General features: G+C 55.2%; 1 protein-coding gene across 1 annotated transcript; it reads left to right on the forward strand.

Moving 5' to 3' along the window:
- The first annotated feature begins 483 nt into the window (after positions 1–483).
- On the forward strand, positions 484–18396 carry CPNE9 (copine family member 9). Its single transcript, XM_037519679.1, has 21 exons — positions 484–556; positions 1101–1141; positions 1233–1279; positions 1358–1461; positions 1777–1813; positions 1986–1988; positions 2202–2278; positions 5075–5138; positions 5243–5346; positions 5595–5699; positions 7368–7409; positions 7726–7801; positions 7906–7959; positions 8377–8438; positions 9141–9187; positions 10630–10811; positions 11074–11201; positions 15565–15667; positions 16331–16388; positions 16728–16801; positions 18042–18396. Exons 1-21 carry the CDS (start codon positions 489–491, stop codon positions 18225–18227), a joined length of 1662 nt encoding a protein of 553 aa, XP_037375576.1. The 5' UTR covers positions 484–488; the 3' UTR covers positions 18228–18396.
- Positions 18397–19367: the final 971 nt, after the last annotated feature.

Here is a 19367-nt window from a genome sequence, read left to right on the forward strand (position 1 = left end):
GTCATGGGTCAGCTCCACGACATGATCTCCTGGGAGCGGCTGTCCTGGCCTTCATGCCCCGGCGGTGCGGGAGCCAGAGATGTGCGGGGACTTGCCCAAGGTCGCCCACCTGACACGAGACCGTGTGAGCTTCCAGGTGCTAGGCAGGCCCAGAGAGGGACTGTGGAGTCAGGAGGACAGCGCCCCCGTGCCCACCAGGTGCCCCACATGCCTCTGCCCTGCAGGCTGAACTCAGGGGCTTGGGGTTCGCCTGGGAGGAAGGTGCTGGGGAGACTCCCGAGGTGCGGCTGGAGTTGGGCTCCGGAGGAGCTTCTGGGCCGGCCGGAGGACGCTCCAATGGGGCGGGGCCGCCCGCAGGGCCGGGCGGGGCTGTGCTGCCATCTGGAGCCGGCGGCAGCCACAGTCAGGGCGCCAGCGGCGGGAGCGCACGCAGGGCTGGAGGGAGCGCGGTCCCCCGCAGCCCCCGCGGCCGCGCCCCCCGACCAGCCATGTCTCTCGGCGGAGCCCCTGAGCGCAGCGTCCCGGCCACCAAGATCGAAATCACCGTGTCCTGCCGGTGAGCGGGCGGGCGGGGAGGGCTGAGCGGCCGCCGGGGAGGGTCCGGGCAGGGCTGGGCCGGCGGGGAGGGTCCGGGCGCGGGTCTCGGACGCAGACTCGGGGGAGTCGCTGGCCGGCCGGGGAGGGGGCGTCCCCTTGGACTGCCCCGCCCGCAAAGGAGGACTCAGGCTGCCGGCTCAGGGGATGGGCCACAGGGTCCTGCAGGCTCTGGACCCCGGGAGGACGAAGTCAGGGGGCCAACCCTCTCTCCTGAGCCCTTGGAGACGGGTGGGTGCGGCCGCGCCCCGCAGAGGCGCGGTTTGGGGCCGAAGTTCCTGGCGCTGTCCAGGGTGCTGACAACTCGGGATTTCCCCCCCACAGCCCCCGCACCCCGCCACCCCTGCCCCCCCAGCCCCGCCCCGCCCCCACCTAGGCTGGGCGCTGTAACAGGGCAGGGAGGTGCGACCTGCGCCCCGCGCCCCCCTCCCCGGTGCCCAGCTTAGGGCAACCCCAGCGGTGGCTCCCGATGACCCACGCGGCCCGTCTGTCTGTCCTCTCGCCAGGAACCTGCTGGACCTCGACACTTTCTCCAAGTCCGACCCCAGTAGGAGGCGCTAAGGCGGGAGGGGGAACTCGGGGTCCCGGTGCGACCGGGCAGGGAAGGGGCGCGCGGCCTGACGTCTCCCCGCCCGCAGTGGTCGTGCTCTTCGCGCAGAGCCGCGCCGGCCAGGACTGGCGGGAGGTGAGCAGGGGTGCGGGGCGGGGGGAGGCGGCCCCGCAGGCCCCGGCTGACCGAACGCCGCCCCCCCCGCGCCCCCAGTTCGGACGGACTGAAGTGATCGACAACACGCTGAACCCCGACTTCCTGCGCAAATTCGTCCTGGACTATTTCTTTGAGGAAAAGCAAAACCTGCGCTTCGATGTGTGAGCCCCGCCCCAGCCCCAGTGGGACCCCGCCCTTGGGGGGCCGCCTCGCCCCCAGCTGCGCCCCCAGGTCCAGCCTCGCCGGCAGGGGGAGCTCAGCGCGCCCCAAGCCCCGCGCCCCGCCTCTGGCGAGGCCCCCGGGACCCCGCCCCACCGCCCCGCCTGCGGCCTCGCTGCCCCCCTACGACCAGCCCCAGAGGTCCGGGCTGAAGTCGGGTCCACGGCCCCGCCCCTCCCGGGCTAACGGGGTGGGGAGCCCCCTCTCTGCAGCCGCCCCCCGCGCACCCCAGCCGCCGCCGGCCGCTCTCTGCCCAGGTACAACGTGGACTCCAGAACCAACGTCTCCAAGCCGGTGAGCGCCCCGCAGGGCTGCCGACCCCGCGAGCTGGGGTGTCCAACGAGCCTCCTAGAGCCCCACCCCGACCCGACCCGCCTGCTCTGCGCCTCCCAACCCCGCGCCCTCCCCGCGCTGCCCCGCGCCGCCTGACCCCGTCTCCCTCTTCCTCCCTTGCCGCGGACCCCAGAAGGTGAGGCGGGCGGGGCGGATGGGGGGCGGGGGCGGGGGGGGGGCCTGGCACCCCCGGAGGGTGGCCCAGAGGGACGGCGCCCCCAGCGCGCCCGCGGGGCTCCCTAGCCTGGGGGGCCCGCCCGGCCAGCACAGGGCCTGGCCCTGGGGGTCCGCGCGTCTCGGGGCTGCGCTGGGCTCTGCCCGCGGCCTCGGCCCCACCGTCTCTGCGCAGGATTTCCTGGGACAAGCGTTCCTGGCCCTGGGAGAGGTGATCGGAGGGCAGGGCAGCCGCGTGGAGCGGCCCCTCACGTGAGCTGAGCCCGAGGGGGCGGGGGGGACGGGCACCTCCAAATTCTGTCTTCCAAGGATGCTGCTGCCAGGTGGCAGCAGAGGGGTCCCCCCCCCACAGCGCCCAGCCCCCTCGTAGGAAAGGCCCGTCTCCAGGGCTTTGCTCACGCCAGTCCCTCCCGTCCTCCCTCCCCTCTCGCGGGGCTGTTTCCAGTCAGGGTCAGCCTTCCAGGTCCGCTTCCAGGCTGAGCCTCAGGAGCCCCCCCTGCCTGGCCGGCCCTCTGGAACCCGAGTCACATCCGTTCCCCGAGGGTTATGAGCACGTGTCCTACGCGGCCCCTGTGCTCAGCACCAGGGACCTGTCCAGCCCCTACACCCCCCTGGGCACCAGCTCTGTGAGCCACTGTTGAAGGGCTTGGGGTGGGGGCGAGCAGGACAGGTGCTTGCCCTCCGGGAGCCTATGTGCAGAGGTGGGGGGGCACGAGGGGAACAGCGCAAAACAAATCCAGCAGGTAAACCACATAATTATGAGAAGACGTGAGTGCTGCGGGGAAAAGGCAAAGCGGAGCAGAACAAATCAGGGCCTGGGAACCCCAGAGGGCCGGGGAGTGGTTTGGGGGGGCGGGGGATGGTAGGCAGGAGGTGGTCAAGTAGACCCGAGGGAGAGGGGGCTTTGGAGAAGCAGGTGAGGAAGAGGAAGCGAGCTGTGCAGGTCCGGAGGAGGGAGGGATGTTCTAGGCAGAGGAGAGGCAAGCGCAGAAGCCAGATGCCCTCAGAGGGCAGCAAGGAGGCCGGCGCGGGAGCCAGGTGAGCCCAGGAGAGAACAAGCAAGGCCAGGCCGGAGCAGTGGCCATCGGGGAGGCCCCTCTGGACCTCAGCTCTCACTCTGAGAGGCGTCACTGCAGAGCTGGGAGCAGGGGTGGCGCGACTGCCTGTGCTTTCAAGGGACGATGCTGGCTGCCGGCTTGAGAATAATCTAGGCGCGGGTGAAGGCCGGAGCCGGGAGCCGCGCGGGAGGCTGGCGCCGCAGCCCAGAGTGGCGGCCGTGCAGCAGGGAGAAGTTAGATTCTGGACTTATCTTGGAGGGGGGTCAACAGGTGGAATATGAGGGCGCAGGAGTGAGCAGAGTCGAGGACGACACCCGGATCCTTGGCCTGCACGGGTGGAAGGACTCCTGCCACATGGCTTAAAAAAAAAGTGGGGGAGGAGTAAGCTGGGGGCGTTAGAAACTGAAAAACGGACAGAACGAGGGGGGCTTGTGGGATGGACGTCCCGGTGCAGCAAGAGGGTGTAGAACGTCGCGCACAGGGTGGGGAGAACAGGCGCGCTCCGTCCATCACAGCAGCAGGAAGGCGCAGTCGTGTGGGGGACGCACCGGAGCAGAGCAGGGGAGGGAGGGGGCTCTGGGACATTCTCCCCTGGGTGCTTCAGCTTGTCAGTGAGGTGGAAGGGTGACTGAGGATGAGGGGGAGGGGGAGGCCCTGCGGGTTTCAGGAGAGCGGAGGAAGGAACGTGCTGTCTAGCAGAGCTGGGGGTTGAGGAGCTGGGAAGTCCAGTGTGGTGAAGGACCCCCGGGCTTGTAGTCAGGCGTTTAAAATGAGACCAGTTAGCTCGCCGGTGTTGTCCTCTGGTCCTACTCCGCTGCGTAGCTGCGCAAGGCTTGAGGCAGAGAACTGGATTTTACTAGGCTGTGGCTCTGCAAAAAAAAGAAGTATGCTGGAGTGAGAAAAGGGCCGGGGAGAAGAGCAGGATGAGCCAAGTGACGGCTCCAGTCATTGGCTACAGTCATACTGAGCACGCAAGGAGGGGACGCCAGGAGGGGAAGGGCAGCGTGAGGGCCTTGGGGCCAGTGACACCTGCATGTGCAGGTGACACTCCCTGTTCTCATCGTACGTCACCTCAAGCGCAGAGTCCGAGATCGAAGGGGCCAAATAAATGGCGTCACATTCTCATTGTGAAGGTGGAGAAACCCCCAGAGCAGCTTGGAACCGGGACTTGACCCCAGGACACTCCTGACCTAGTTTTCTCTCTACCACACCTTGGATCCCTTGGGGATCAGGGTTGTCAGGCCTCTACCAATAAGGACCCCGACTTCTTTTAGACCAAGGAGCATTGGGAATAGGTGCCCTGTTGCGCTCCCTTCAGACACATAAAGGTCACCTCTCTTGGCCAGGAAGGATAAGGCTGCCTGTGTCTTTTTTTTTTTTTTTTATTTCACTCTTCACAGTCTTAGGCAAACACGGCACTTTAACCACGTGAAGTGACCTAACACTTTGACCAGCTCTCTTGCCCCTGTCTGGAGAGACAATGCCTCTCCCCCGTCAGGACCATGGCATCGCCCTTACTCGCCCAATGGCTTTGACATCTCACTTCCCCCTGGCCTCTCCCCAAGGTCAGAACCCAGAGAGTCCAGGAGGTCAGTTCATACTGGCACCACGCTTGACATGGTACACTCTAGAGCCTGCCTTGGGAAATGCACCATCTTCATAGCGATAAAACTTACCGATTGATTTTCCTCCAATTTCATCCACAAGGAAGCTACAGTCCACCAAAATGGGAAACAACTCACCCAAGAGGTTGTCCTTCCCGTGACATACCTACCTGGACTCACTAGTCTCACGTCTTCATTCCAGACTAGAGACCCTTCCCAGTGCCAGTCAGGTCCTGCACTACCATGCGCCTCCCAGCACTGAGTGGGCCACATTCAAGGGACTCTGGGTAGCAAGTTGAATCCTCTGGCCCACCAACCCTAGATTAGCCACCCCAATCTTTGTTGCCTACTCTCCCCCCTTACAGAGAGGCTTTTTCTACTTCCAGGGGGGTTCCTGGCAAGAAGTGTGGGACCATACTGCTGACCGCAGAGGAGCTTAGCAATTGTCGGGTCAGTAAGAGCATGCACTAGGCCCCTCTCTCCCCAGATTCTCTTCAGTGGACTGTCTGAGGCTACTGGTAATTTGAGTGTCAATGGCCCAATTTCATCCTTAGGACATTGCCACCATGCAGCTGTGTGCAAACAAGCTGGACAAGAAGGACTTCTTTGGGAAATCAGACCCCTTCCTTGTATTCTACAGGAGCAATGAGGATGGCACGTGAGTCACTGCCCTCTCTGATGCTGCACCACCCACCCCCAACTGTGAGCACAGGCCCATCAGGACCCTTGGGCTGGGTCCGGGGCACCTTAGACTTCACCTGGGCCTGAGCCCAGAATTCATTCAAGGCAGCAAAGAAAAAGTGTTTAACAAATGGGAGAACCCCACAAATCTCAAGAGCATCAGACCCTGTCTCTGGGTCCGGTCCTACCCCAAAGGCAGATGCCAATCCTCTTGCTCCTTTCCAGGTTCACCATCTGCCACAAGACAGAGGTTGTGAAAAATACACTGAACCCCGTGTGGCAGCCCTTCAGCATCCCCGTGCGGGCACTGTGCAATGGAGACTACGACAGGTCTGCTTCAGCTCAGCTAAGGGTACAAGGGCATGAGCACAGGGTTCCTGGGCCCAGAATGATGGCAGAAGTGCCACAGTAGTGTTGGAGGATCCTGCCCAATGGGACAAAGTTTGGGGCATGATTATGGGTAGGCAGGGAAGCAGGTGGATGGCCTCCTCAGTGGATAGGTGGATGTGTGGATGGATAGGTGGAGGGAAGGGCAGACAAAAAGATGAATTAATGACATTTGCATGGATGATCAGATGGAGAGATAAACTGGTAATGGATGAGTGGGTATCTGGATGGGTATAAAAGGATTGGTTGGTGGGTAGCAGAGGAGATGGGTTAATGGACCGCAGATGAATGGACAAGTGGGTTGATGGGCAGATTAGTGGATTGGACAAATGATTGATGATTTAATGGAATTAATAACTGGATGACTAGAAGGATGGGTATGTGACAGTTTGGTATATGGCTGGAAAGGCAAAGGGATGAATGGAGAAAACAAGGAGATAAATAGGTGGAGAGACAGGTGGATTGATGGGCAGATGAGTGGATGGTGGGGGTGGATTAATGGATGAAGTAGTTGGTGACTGAGGGTAAAGCAGAGGGAGAGGCCAACCATATGAATTCATAGACAGTATGAAGATAGACGGGAACGTGGAAGGGTGGGTGTGCACATAAATGGATGGTTATGTAGACGACCAAGTGACCAGATGGGCAAATGTCAGACGGTTGGGTGTTTGATGGGATAGATGAATAAACAGACAGATACATGCACGCATCAGTGAGTCAGTGAATATGGATGGATGCCTAGCTAGATAGGTGGATAAAGACAGGCATTAATAGGTAATTGGATTGGCCAATGTATGGGTAAATGTATAGTTAGATGAATAGATAAAAGCTTGGATGGACTGTCGCACAGTTGGGCATATAGAATGACTTAGGCATAAGTAGTTGAAAGGAATCAGCATATCTGAGGTTGTTTTTTTTTTTAAAGATTTATTTATTTATTTGTACAAGCACTGGGTACAGTCAGAAGCGCGGGAGGGTGAGAGAATTCACCAGAGCCAGAGCGGGGAGCAGAGCAGGCAGAAGGACCGAAGGACACTGCTGAGGGGAGCCGCGGGCGGCAGGAGAGGTCTGCACGCCATGTAGGACCCTCGCCCGGTGGCCGGGGATCGAACCGGCGCTGCGGAGGCTGCAGGTAGCTTCGCAGCCCAGCGCTCAACCGCTGTGCCATCGGGGAGGCCCCTATCTGAGTTTTTAAATCTCAGCTCAATCACTATTTAGTCAAATTAGTGGTTTTTTTAATCTCAGTTTTCTTATCCAAAACTAAGATAATAGTACTTACTTAATAGGGTGATTGTTAAGCGAGACAATCTGTGAATGTGCTGAGAACAATGCCAGGAACAAACTAAGACTCAATAAGTGATTAAAAAAAAAACTACAGCAGACAGTAATAACATTGCAGTAGCTGTCGTAACAGCGCGCGGCGGTAGATGGTTGGGTTCTTACACAGACTGATGAATGAATCCATAGGATGGATGGCTGGACACAGGGTAAGGGGTTGATGAAAGGACAGCTGGACGGATGGAAGGATGATCTGTGTGTGGTTAGTGAGTTGGGGGGGGTCTCCAGCATCTATCATGGATACCCCGTCTCTGTTTATCTTCTGCATTTCAGAACAGTGAAGATCGATGTGTACGACTGGGACCGGGATGGAAGGTACTGCCTTCTCCTGCACTCACCCAGACATCTCCCTGGAGTATGTGGTGCATTTACTAGGAACCCCAAAGCGACCTTGGGAGGCAGCAAGGGTGAGGGGAGAGCCAGGACTCTGGGTGTGACTGATCCCCTCGGTTGTCTCTCTGGGACACTGTCTCTTCCATTTTCTTCCCCTCACCGTGGCCCCTCTTCTGGCCCAAATCCCCGTGCCCGGTGGCCCAGGAAGCGGCAGGGGATAGTGGGAATAAAAGGCTGGTTTTAGGGCCGGCTCCCAGCCGGCAGCAGCTGTGCTCACTCACCCCTGGCCTCGCCGCAGCCATGATTTCATCGGCGAGTTCACCACCAGCTACCGGGAGCTGAGCAAAGCCCAGAACCAGTTCACAGTGTATGAGGTGAGATGCGGACGCTGCCCGGCTTGCCCAGCCCTTCACCTCCCTTGCTCGGTCTCTCACGCCCGCCCTGTTTCCCACCGCTGCTGCTGATCTTCCCCGCTTAGGTTCTTAACCCTCGGAAGAAATGCAAGAAGAAGAAATATGTCAACTCGGGAACTGTGAGTGCCCCTTGGAGCCGCGGCCCTCCCTGGAGCCTTCCGCTGCAGGCCCCACGGACATAGCACGGCTCGTGCTGGGGGGAGGGAAGGCTGTGGGCACAGAGGACCTGGATGTGGTCATGTTAGGCACAAGGTGGTACCGTTCTAAGTTTTTCTTTTTTAAAAACTTTACTCTTTTGCAGAATTTTTTGCAAAAAACCTAAGTTATATTTTCCAATGTTATGGAATGTTGGAGATCCAAATACGTCTTTGACAGTTTTCCTTTTTGTCCTTTCAGAAACTGGACAGGGTGGGGCAGGGGGTGAAATCCTTTTCCCCCCTGTCATGTGCCTCTCTCCAGAGGTCCCTTTTTCCTTTCTTCATCCTGCCACCCACTGCCCTTCCCAAAGCGGCAGGGCTGCCTCTTGTGCCCCGCAGGTGACGCTGCTCTCCTTCTCTGTGGACTCTGAATTCACTTTTGTTGATTACATCAAAGGAGGGTGAGTCACAGACCAAGCGCTGGGCTGAAATCCCAGCAATGAGCTCCTCCCAGTCCTGAGCCCGGATTTTCTTACTTATAAATGGTCGGGAGCCAATGATAACAGGAAGATGAACTTGAAAATACATGTCAAGCTGTAGAGTGCTCAGTTATTCATAGTGCTGTCCGCCTCAGTTCTCTTCACGGGGCTGCCTTTCATTCCCAGTGTCCAGCCCCCCCATAGGGAGATGTCAGAGCAGTGGTCTTCAAAAGTGTCCCCAGCAACCCGAATGAGACCTGAACAAAAGTTATGGTCAGGCAAGAGGGAGAGGCCGAGAGAGAGAAAAGCCAAGTGGACTGTAGGGGCACTCGCCTTGGCCCAGGGAAGGCGGGCAGACGTGGAAATGGCCCTTTGCTTCTCTGCACCTCACTTTTCTCTAGTGTAAGAAAGTGTAATGACTACTTCAAGGTTAAATCAATTTACATATACTCGACACACAGTAGACATTTAATTCTGCTACCCAAAGTGCATTTCATGGATCAGAATTAGCTGCATATCTTGGGAGTTTGTTCGAAATATAGAATCTCAGGCACCAACCAGACCATCCAGATCAGAATCTGCATTTTAACACCATCCTCAGGAGGTTCAAGTGCACATTTGCGTTTGAGAAATCCTGTTCTAATATTAGACCCTCACGTTCCAATCCATCTCCTTCCATAACAGGACACAGCTGAACTTCACAGTAGCCATTGACTTCACAGCTTCAAACGGTGAGGCTCGGGTGGAGGGATGGGGCGTGGCGGGGGGGGGGGGATCTCTCAGGCAGTCGTTAGGAATGGGCCTGGATTCCCGCCTGGGGAGAAGAGCTCTCCGACCAGGAAGCCTAAGCTTAAGGCAAAGCCCAGCCGAGCTGGTGCTGGTGCAGAGTCATGAGGGGAGGTGATTTGGCGTAAGGATAGGCAGGGGGTACTGAAAAATTGGTGAGTAAATAGATCAAAAAAGGTTGACTGGACAGCTCAAGAAATGGCCAAATAAATGAGTGGGTGGGAGAGGAGAGGAGTGAGGAGAAAGGGACGGATGAATGATGGTGGAAGGTGAGTGAGTGGAGAGAGGCACAGAGTGACTAGATGGGCTGGTGAGCGAGTACAACAGGCTGGTCAAGCAAATGCATGGATTAGTATGTGGGCTGACAAGTGGACAGATGTTTTAAGTTGGGGAAATAATGGGTAAGTAGAAAGGGGAATGGGCGAGGGGCAGGTGGAAGGATCCATATCATGCCAGATAGTGAGTGAATGGAATAGATATGGCTGGATGGGTGTGGGTGGGTGGGTGGGTGGATGGATGGATGGATGGATGGGTGGGTAGATGGATGGGTGGGTGGGTGAATGGATGGATGGGTGGGTGGGTGAATGGATGGATGGGTGGGTGGGTGAATGGATGGATGGGTGGGTGGGTGGATGGGTGGGTGGGTGGATGGATGGATGGATGGATGGGTGGGTGGGTGGGTGGGGATGGATGGATGGATGGATGGATGGATGGATGGATGGGTGGGTGGATGGGTGGGTAGGTGGGTGGATGGATGGGTGGATGGATGGATGGATGGGTGGGTGAATGGATGGATGGGTGGGTGGGTGAATGGATGGATGGGTGGGTGGATGGGTGGGTGGATGGATGGATGGATGGGTGGGTGGGTGGGTGGGTGGATGAATGGGTGGGTGGATGGATGGATGGATGGATGGGTGGGTGGGTGGATGGATGGATGGATGGATGGATGGATGGATGGATGGATGGGTGGGTGGATGGGTGGGTAGGTGGGTGGATGGATGGGTGGGTGGATGGATGGATGGGTGGATGGATGGATGGATGGATGGATGGGTGGGTGGGTGGATGGGTGGGTAGGTAGATGGATGGATAGATGGATAAGAGAACAATGAAGCAGATGGATAGAGGTGACTATATATATGTTTATTTGTGTAAGGCCAGTAGATAGGTGAATGTGTATGTATGTAAGTGGATAGATGTAGGGGTTGGTGTCGTGATAGATATAGGGGTTGATGGTTGGATACATGGATAAATGAGCAGGTGTGTGACTGGGTATAACACAGAGGGAGAACATGGTAAGCCGTGGATGAATGGATAGCTGGTTGGATGCATACAAAGAAAGCAGGTGAAGAGATGGGTAACTAAGGCAGGGCTCCCTGTGTATCTACAGGGAACCCCCTGCAACCCACCTCCCTGCACTACATGAGTCCCTACCAGCTCAGCGCCTATGCCATGGCCCTCAAGGCAGTGGGAGAGATCATCCAGGACTATGACAGTGACAAGCTCTTCCCAGCCTACGGCTTTGGGGCCAAGCTGCCCCCAGAGGGACGGATCTCCCACCAGTTTCCCCTGGTATGGTATGGACCAGAACGTAGACTCTGTGCCCTGGCACCTGGCCCTCCCTTGTTGATTAATTTCTTCTATTAACATTTCTTCTAAGGACCTGCAGAGGAACAAGAAGCTAAGAGAGGAGGGCAGAGCAGGAAGGGGAGCAGAGTGGAGACGGGAGGAGAGCATGAAAGGGGGATGGAAAAAGACAGGAGTGAGCTGGGGTCAGAGCACCCCTGGGTACACCCTGCCTGGGCTCCGTCCAGCAGGGCCTCTTCTCTGACAGAACAACAACGACGAGGACCCCAACTGTGCGGGCATTGAGGGCGTGCTGGAGAGCTACTTCCAGAGCCTGCGCACAGTGCAGCTCTATGGGCCCACATACTTTGCTCCTGTCATCAACCAGGTGGCCAGGTAAGGGAACTGGGTGGGGGGTGGAGGGAATGAGGGGGCCCACATAGGGGACTAACTTCCCAAGAAGAGTCTAAACCATTCTTGGGTGAACTTGAGCTTTGGGGGCAGGATGGAAGTTTCAGTGTTGATCAAGCTTTGATAAAAAGAGGTTGACAAAGTAGAGTAGAAATTCTGTCAACAAACTACTCCAACCCTATTCTCTGGAACAATAACCCAGGTCTCAAGTTGGGAGCAAACGCAGAAAGGTGTATAGCATAGAGGTGAAGGCGCAAGGTTTGGCATCAGACCTGGGAGTGATCCTGACTCCACTTCTCACTAACATGGGACCTTAAGTAAGGGAGCCTCTCTGTTCTCCCCTGTAAATGGATGTAGAAATAGATAAGAACAGCACCTCCTTTGTAGGGTTTTGAGAGGTTCAAATGAGATAACAGTGAATTGTTATCACAGTGTATGGCCTACAGAAAGTGCTTAATAAATGGAAGGTTAAAAAAAATAAGAGTAGCTTCTAAAAATGGAAAAGTAGCTTCCAACATTTTCAGAATAAAAATACATAAAGCAAAAAAAACCCAGATCACATATCAAAATTTTTTTAAAGATTTATTTATGCATACAAGCACTGGGGTACAGGCCAGAGGTGTGGGGGGTGAGAGGATTCACCAGAGACAGAGTGGGGAGCAGAACAGGCGAATCTACTGAAATACACTGCTGAGGGGAGCAGCGGACGAGACAGGAGAGGTCTGCTGCACCATATGGGTTGCTCCCTGGCCGGGGATCGAACTTGTGCTGCAGAGGCTGCGGATATCTTCATAGGTTGTGTCTTAACCTCTTGCACCACCAGGGAGGCCCCCCCACATATCAAATATTTTAATACAAAGTAAGTAAAGTGACAGAACTAAACCAAAATATATCAGTAAATATAAAGGAAAAAGATCCTTTGAATAAAAAAATAACCTTACTATATGCTGAATAGAAGAGACTCAACTAAAACAAAATACCTCAAAAAGCTTGGGCAACTACACTGATTCATTCATTAATTTGTTTAATGAACATTCGGTAAAGGGCCAGTGTGGTATGAATATGGGCGGTGGAGCCACCTCTCACCAGCTCTGTGATTTTTGGGTAAGGATCTTAACTTCTCTGCACCTGTTTCCCCAGGGGATGGGGTTACCCACATCAGAGGGTTGTCGTGAGGACTAACTGAATATGTGAGCACTTCGAGCAGTGCCTGCCACACCGTGAATGCTAGAGGTGTGAGCTGTCACGGTTAATATTATCATGATTATTATTCAAAGGGCACCCGCCATGTGCTCAGTTCCCTGCTGGAGCGCTGGAGCCTCACAGATGAATCTGATCTAGTCTCTGCCCTTGGGAGTTCCTGCCTTGGCGCAGAAGACAGAAGCATAAATAAATTATTACCTTCTATAGGCTAGAGCTTCCCAGACTTTCCCAGCAAGTTGCCTGTCAGTAAAGGCAAGTGACTGCTTCCCCTGGGGAATTTGGGGGCACAGTTGAAAGCAACCAGGCTGACGATGTCTTTGAAATCCACATATTTTATCTTAAACAACTCATGCATATTTTACATTCTTTTCACATGTATATTTGCTTTAATTTGGGTGGGGGAAAGACAAGGTGTCTTAAGAGTACTTAGAGTTATCTAACTTTATCTACCAAATCGCATAGTAGAATGGATGCTGCAGGTATCCTGCAGCCTTGGGTTCCCCTGGGCATACACTGGTACCCCTGAGGTGTAAAAACCCATCTGGAAGGGCAGACAGCCTATCCTGGAAGGTGGAGGGTGTAGCTAGCCCAAGAGACTGAAGGCAGCCTACCAGTAGAAGGAACCTCTTGGCTGGGTCTAGAGGGCGAGCTGGACTTTGTCAGAGAAGGAGGTGCAAAGTAGGCCCGGCAGAAGGAGCTGCAGGTGATAAACACAGAGCATGGAGGGGCACATTCAAAAAGCAGTGGACGATACACTATGACCAGAATGTGTCAACGCATGTTTATGGAGGACCCAGGGAGCAGGTCAGATATGCAGAGTCAAGGGATCAGTGCTCAGGCTTTAGGCTCGGTTAGTCAAGCATGGAAATGGACCCCAAACTTTACCATCCTTTGGGGATGCTCCCAACATCAGTTTTGTCATTTTACACATAGGAATAATAATGGGCCGGCCTCATAGTATGGTGGCCAGGATTCAGTTAGACCGTGTATGTCAGCTCTGAATTTGGTGATCACAGATGACTCTTCATTGTTTCCCACCCAGCAGCCCAGCAGGGCACACGAAGGCCCCTCCAGCCTGTGGCGCATCTCCTCAACCAACTTTCAGGTTTAAATGGCTTTGGAAACGCAAGGGATCTGTGGGGAGCCAAAGACCTCACTCCAATTCCCCCAAACCCTTCCTATGTACCTCTCCGAACAGTCTCCCTTGGTTTGTACATGCGATTCCCCCGTGCCCTCTCTGGAACATTTTTCCCTTTCTACCCCCATTCACACCACCACCACTACCTTCTCTCCTAGCGAACCCTGGGTTACTTGTTTACATCTTAAGTTACATGCCACATCCTCAGTGCATCTTAATGGTAGAAGCATCCATCGCCCCCAGGACAATATGTTATTCTCTGCCTCATGCTCAGCACCAAGCATGGTGCCTGCTACACAGCAGGTATTCAATGACTATTTGTAAAATGAGTGACAGGAGAAAGTACCAGGCTAGATCACGTGGAGGCTGCAGCCAGAATTCACAAAGGAAGCAGAGGCTGCTAAAGAGAATCATGGGGCCTCCCTGGTGGTGCAGGGGTTAAAGACAGCACTATCAAGATAGCGCCAGCCACTGCAGCACGAGTTCGAACCCCGGCCAGGGAGCTACCCACATGGTGCAGCAGACCCCTCCTGCCCCGCCCGCTGCTCCCCTCAGCAGTGTCTTCAGTCAGTCTGCCTGTTCTGTTCCCCACTCTGTCACTGTTGAGTCTTCTCACCCCCCACACCTCTGGCCTGTGCCCCAGTTCTTGTATGCATGAATGAATAAATCTTAAAAAAAAAAAAAGTAAAATAAAGAGAATCATGACCCTGGGCAAATTCAACCAAAGCCAGTTAAATTCACTCTGTTTAGCCAGTTAAATTCACCATGTCTTCTGCTGATTTTTGGGTATTAGTTTAAATACTGCCACACGGTCCAGGAGAATCTTCTGCCATGATGGAACTTTTTATGTGGTGCCCAATACAGTAGGCACCCGCCACACACCGCTATTGAGCAAGTGATAGGCAGCTGGAGTGATGGAGGAACTGAATGTTTCATTCCAACTAAGTTAAATTGAATAGCCACACGTGGCTCGGGGATATCTTCCCGGATAGTGCAACCCCATCCTGTCCAGCCCCCACAGGGCCTAACTCTGGAAGTCAAGAGCCCAGGGTCTGCTGCCTTTGTCCTTTCTCCAGGTCTCATTTTTCTTACATATAAAATAAGACGACTAGACTTTTGAATTCATTTTCAGATGAAAAAATCTTGGATTCAAAGACTGATGGTGAGAGAAGGAAAAGGAGCTGTGCGCTCAGCTGTGAGATGGGCTGAGCACCCCAGGGTCCAGGCCAAGAGGTGTGGTCAGCGGAGGAGAGACGGGAGAGAGGATAAATTGGCGAGAGAGGAAAGAAAGGAGATTCTCTGCTTTTTGTGAAACACCAAAATCTTTCCAGGGTCCCACGGAGGCCTCTGGTCTGCTCCTTGCCCCATCTCAGTCACAGGGTCCCCAGATCTACTAAAATACACCGCCGAGGGCAGCAGCACGTGGGCCCACTCCCTAGCCAGGGAGCAAACTCATGCGGTCGAGGCTGGCGCTGGCTTCATTGCGCCGAGACTCCACTCCTGCCCCACCAGGGAGGCCCCAACAGGGTCCTTTTTCAGCTGCTCCTCCCTCCCGCCTGTATGCGGCCCCTGCACTTCGCGGGGCTTCAACACTGTTTCCTTAGCGAAGCCCCTGAAGACACCCTGCGCCTTGTCAGGCTCCCCACTGTTATAACCATGTTCCTTTCCATCCTGGCGCTCGCTGCCAGTGTAATGGTATATCTGTTTCTGTGTTTCTTGGCTCAAGGTCTGCCTCCCTGAGTGGCCTGGGATGGTTTGGGTTGTTTCGTTTTGTTTTTTCCTCATCGTGTACCTTCAGTGCCTAACACAGCACCTACCGTAATTAGTGCTCCCTAGCTGTTACCTGAGGGATGACAGGCAGGATCTGGCCGTCAGCGGCAGGGAGGGATCATGGGCTTTAGCAGCCTTTTCCTTGCCTGCGTTGACATGGGAGCCAGAGGTGTGTTAGAGTGGGGTGTTCACTCGACCTCTCTGAGTTTTTGGTTCTGATCGTGGCCTCTCTCTCAGGGCGGCAGCCAAGATCTCGGACGGTTCCCAGTACTACGTGCTGCTCATCATCACAGACGGGGTCATCTCTGACATGACACAGACCAAGGAGGCCATTGTCAGTGTGAGTCTAGGAGGCAGGGAGGGGTCACTGACCACAGCTGGGAATGGGGTTGAGATTTTAGTCTATTTGCAAGTGAACAAATTAGCTCGCCACTTTCATGGATGCTGGCAGGAGACACCAGATGCCTAGAGCAGAGACAAAGGACTTTGTTATTCCCAGAAACAGGAGTAGCTGGAGTAACAGCATCTGCTCTAATTGTCTAAGCCCCAATTCCCACGGGTTATCTGAAGAGGGTCAGATGATACCTGCCTCCGAGGCAGGCTGCATTATGGGAGAGAAAGCCTGTGCTTGGGGAATCCAAATCTCTCATTTTTTTAATTTTTTTCCCACCCTTCCCCTTACCCCCTCTTCCCCAAATCTTTCATAATGGACAACAAGCGTGCCTGCCCTTGGTGTGTTCCACATGTCACACGAGTGAAATGGAAGGGGATTATACCGCACAGTGAACAAAACTGCCCTTTGCTTTCGAGGAGGAAGCTCTATCTTTCAAGACTGATCCATGTATTCGTTACTATTGCCCTTGGAAAGACCGTCTGAGACAAAGGAAGCCAGTGCCTCTGCACGCACGATGCGAAGAACTGTCACGCACACACACAGCTCTCCCCCGTAGCTGTCTGCCTTGCTATGGCTGTTGGCCCAACCATTCGCCCTGTTTCCTCACAGGCCTCCTCGCTGCCTATGTCCATCATCATTGTCGGTGTGGGACCAGCCATGTTTGAGGGTGAGTAGCATGATGGGTGTCCATGGGTGGGGCCGAGAACAGGGGAACATAGGGGAGTAGTGGGAATCAGGTTTGCCTCACAGAAGAGACTGGACAGATGCCCGTGTGAAACTTTTGCCAAGCCACAGACCTCGCTTCATCAGAACAGCGTTTATTGATATTAATACTCCCCCCCTGGGGCTCCGGGGAGGGGAGGGTGTGGAGGGCATAGCAGCAGCTCCAAAGCCTTGATGCAACCAATGGGCATTCTCATGAGGACCCCGAGGGGGCACTGGGAGGGAAAGGGGCTCCCTGGGCTGGTGAGGGAGAGGTCACTCAGCTCAGGTGTCTCTTCTGCAGCCATGGAGGAATTGGATGGCGACGACGTACGCGTGTCCTCTAGGGGGCGCTATGCAGAGCGGGACATCGTTCAGGTAGACCCGACCTGGGGGAGGAAGCCAGAGCACAGGGGCATGTGCGGGGAGAGGCTAGATCCGGAGCCACTCAGTCTTACTGTCTTCTCAGTCACTGACCTTCCTTCCCCTCGCTCTTGCAACCTTCTTCCACGCATTGAACTAATTCTTTCTGAAATACAGGCAGGTTGCTGAAGCCATGGAGGATCCATAGTGTAGGAGATGCTCCAGGCCCCGGCCCTCCAGTGGAGGCAGCCAAGGATAATCACACAGCTAGACACCTCATTAGAGGGTGCTGAGTGGTCCAGAGGAGTAGCAATCAACTGTCAGACTCTACCACAGGGCCCTGCCTTAGCCCCGCAGTTAGGGAAGGAAACGAGGAAATGGAATGTGAGCTGGCACCGAATGGAGGGTATGAGGCAGAGGTTGGAAGAACCGGCCCAATCAAGAGGCCGGGGTGGCAGGATCACAGTGCGAGGACAGGGAAGGGGAGCAGAGGCCTTGCCGGTCGTGATGAAAATCTGGGGCCTTTCTAAAAGATTTGAAAGTAGCCAGCTCAAAAGATTTTTAAGAAGAAAATCTTAAGGAGTTGATGACTGGATGAAATGACCATGTGAGTGTGGGGGTTTCAAGTTTTTTAGCCTGAGCAGCTGAGTGACTGAAGGCCCATTTATTGGATTGGGCCAACTGAATAGAGATGCGTCACGCGCAACTAAATATGTGGGACCCTGGACGGTTAAAAAGAGGCCAGAGGTGAATATACGAATCATCAGGGAACCGTTTTTCAAATCATGAAAGTATCTGAAACCACAGAGGAAAGAGCGGGAAGGGGCCATGTTTAGAGATCAGTAGATCTAGAGGACGGTGGCTGGGGGAGAGCAAGAGGGTGACGTGTCCATAGTGGGGTGTATCCCAGAAGATTATGGGCAAATGTAATGGAAAGATAAAGAGAAATCAAGCAAGATAAGGACTGACAATTATTGCCCACGGGACTAATTGGCAACATGGGACGGCTGACCGCATCAGGAGCAGTTCCAGGAGGCTGTGTGAAGCCAGGCTGGAGTCAGTTGAGGATGAATAGAAGGTGGGGAAAAAAGTAACTGGGGAGAAAGTAAATTAGAAAACCATGCAGGAGAGGGGGAGAGAGAGTGTGACATTTGGAAAGCTATGTTAGGAGCCAAGGAGGAAGTCTCCCTGCTGCCTCCTCCCTCAGGCCCCTCTCCTGGCTACTCCCCACACCTGATTTTCTGTACTGTCTTAGTTTGTCCCATTCCGAGACTATGTCGACCGGTCGGGGAACCAGGTGCTGAGCATGGCCCGACTGGCCAAGGATGTGCTGGCCGAGATCCCGGAGCAACTTCTGTCCTATATGCGTACCAGGGACATTCAGCCTCGGCCCCCGCCCCCTGCCAGCCCCAGCCCAACCCCAGCTCCAGAGCAACTCTGAGGATCTCACCTACCCTATGCCTAGCAGTCTGCCCACCTGTCTACCCACTGCTTCTGCTGAAGGCCAGAGGCACCCAGAGCCTTGGACCTCCCTGGGAGGCCAGATTGGAGGGTCGGTGCCGGCTGGTCAAGCACTCCACCCCCTTGTCCACAGAAGGGCCTGCCACTGTCACCACCTTGCTGCCGTCACACAATAATAAAGCTGATCTTTACTCCACTCTGTCTTGTGGAATTTGGGGAGGGAGACTTGGGCGCCCAGGGTCTGTGGCCACACCAAGAGAAAGGGGGAGTGAGGATGGTTTCAGCTCTGTTCATCCCCACCCCAACACATTCATCCCGTCATTTCCTCAGTCTTCAAACACCTTAAATGATAAAGAAATGATAGGTGAAACCGTGTATTTTTTCCCCTAAGGACAGATGTCCATAACTTTCGCCAGATGTTCAAAGGGATCCTGACTTCACAGGTGTCAGCTCTAAGATGACTGTGTATCTCTGTTCTGGTCCATTGACTGAGTTTTTAAATGAGGATAATAGAATAGAAGGACACATTTTTTTGCCTTGGGTATTAGCTAGGTATCAGGCACTAGGCAGGTGATTCACAAGCATCATCTGATTAAATCCGCAACAATCCCGAGGTCAACACTGGACTTTACCCCCCTTTTACACACGAGGAAACTGAGGCTCAGAGCGGTGGAATCATTTATTCCAGAGAATGCATTTGTTGGACTCCAGCTCCCAAGATCTCAATCAGCAGGTAACTTGCAGGTGTGCTGACCTGGTCTCGCACCTGCGTCTGGAAGCAGGTGACTCAGTGGGCGGGACCTGAGGTCTGCACGAAAACAGAAGCAGAAGCTCCCAAACGTCGTGGGCTTTGCCCCCCAGCCCTGGTGGAGTGGGAGGGGCCGGGAAGCGAGTGCGACTAGCAAGTGACAGTCGCTCTCGGGGCTCCCACGGGCGGACGCGCTCCCGGGCTCCCTTCGACAGACACAGAGCGTGAAGCCAGACCCGCGGCCGGCCCGAGTTCGCACAGCCCGAGCGGCCCGGCCCAGACGCCACCTTCCAGCCGCAGCCCGCGGCCGAGAGGCGCCCGTTCCGGGGCCCGAGCCTCCCTCGGGGCGCGCCCGCCCCGCCCCTCGGCGCC

Source organism: Talpa occidentalis, unplaced genomic scaffold, assembly GCF_014898055.3.
Source record: "Talpa occidentalis isolate TD23 unplaced genomic scaffold, MPIMG_talOcc4v2.1 talOcc4.10, whole genome shotgun sequence".
Classification (NCBI taxonomy): domain Eukaryota; kingdom Metazoa; phylum Chordata; class Mammalia; order Eulipotyphla; family Talpidae; genus Talpa; species Talpa occidentalis.

Excerpts from the sequence above, each read along its gene's own strand:
- CPNE9 (XM_037519679.1), top strand. The coding sequence starts at position 489 with ATGTCTCTCGGCGGAGCCCCTGAGCGCAGCGTCCCGGCCACCAAGATC. Across the intron at positions 1,142-1,232 it reads TTTCTCCAAGTCCGACCCCA|TGGTCGTGCTCTTCGCGCAG; the intron begins GTAGGAGGCGCT and ends CCCCGCCCGCAG. Across the intron at positions 15,668-16,330 it reads CCAAGGAGGCCATTGTCAGT|GCCTCCTCGCTGCCTATGTC; the intron begins GTGAGTCTAGGA and ends GTTTCCTCACAG.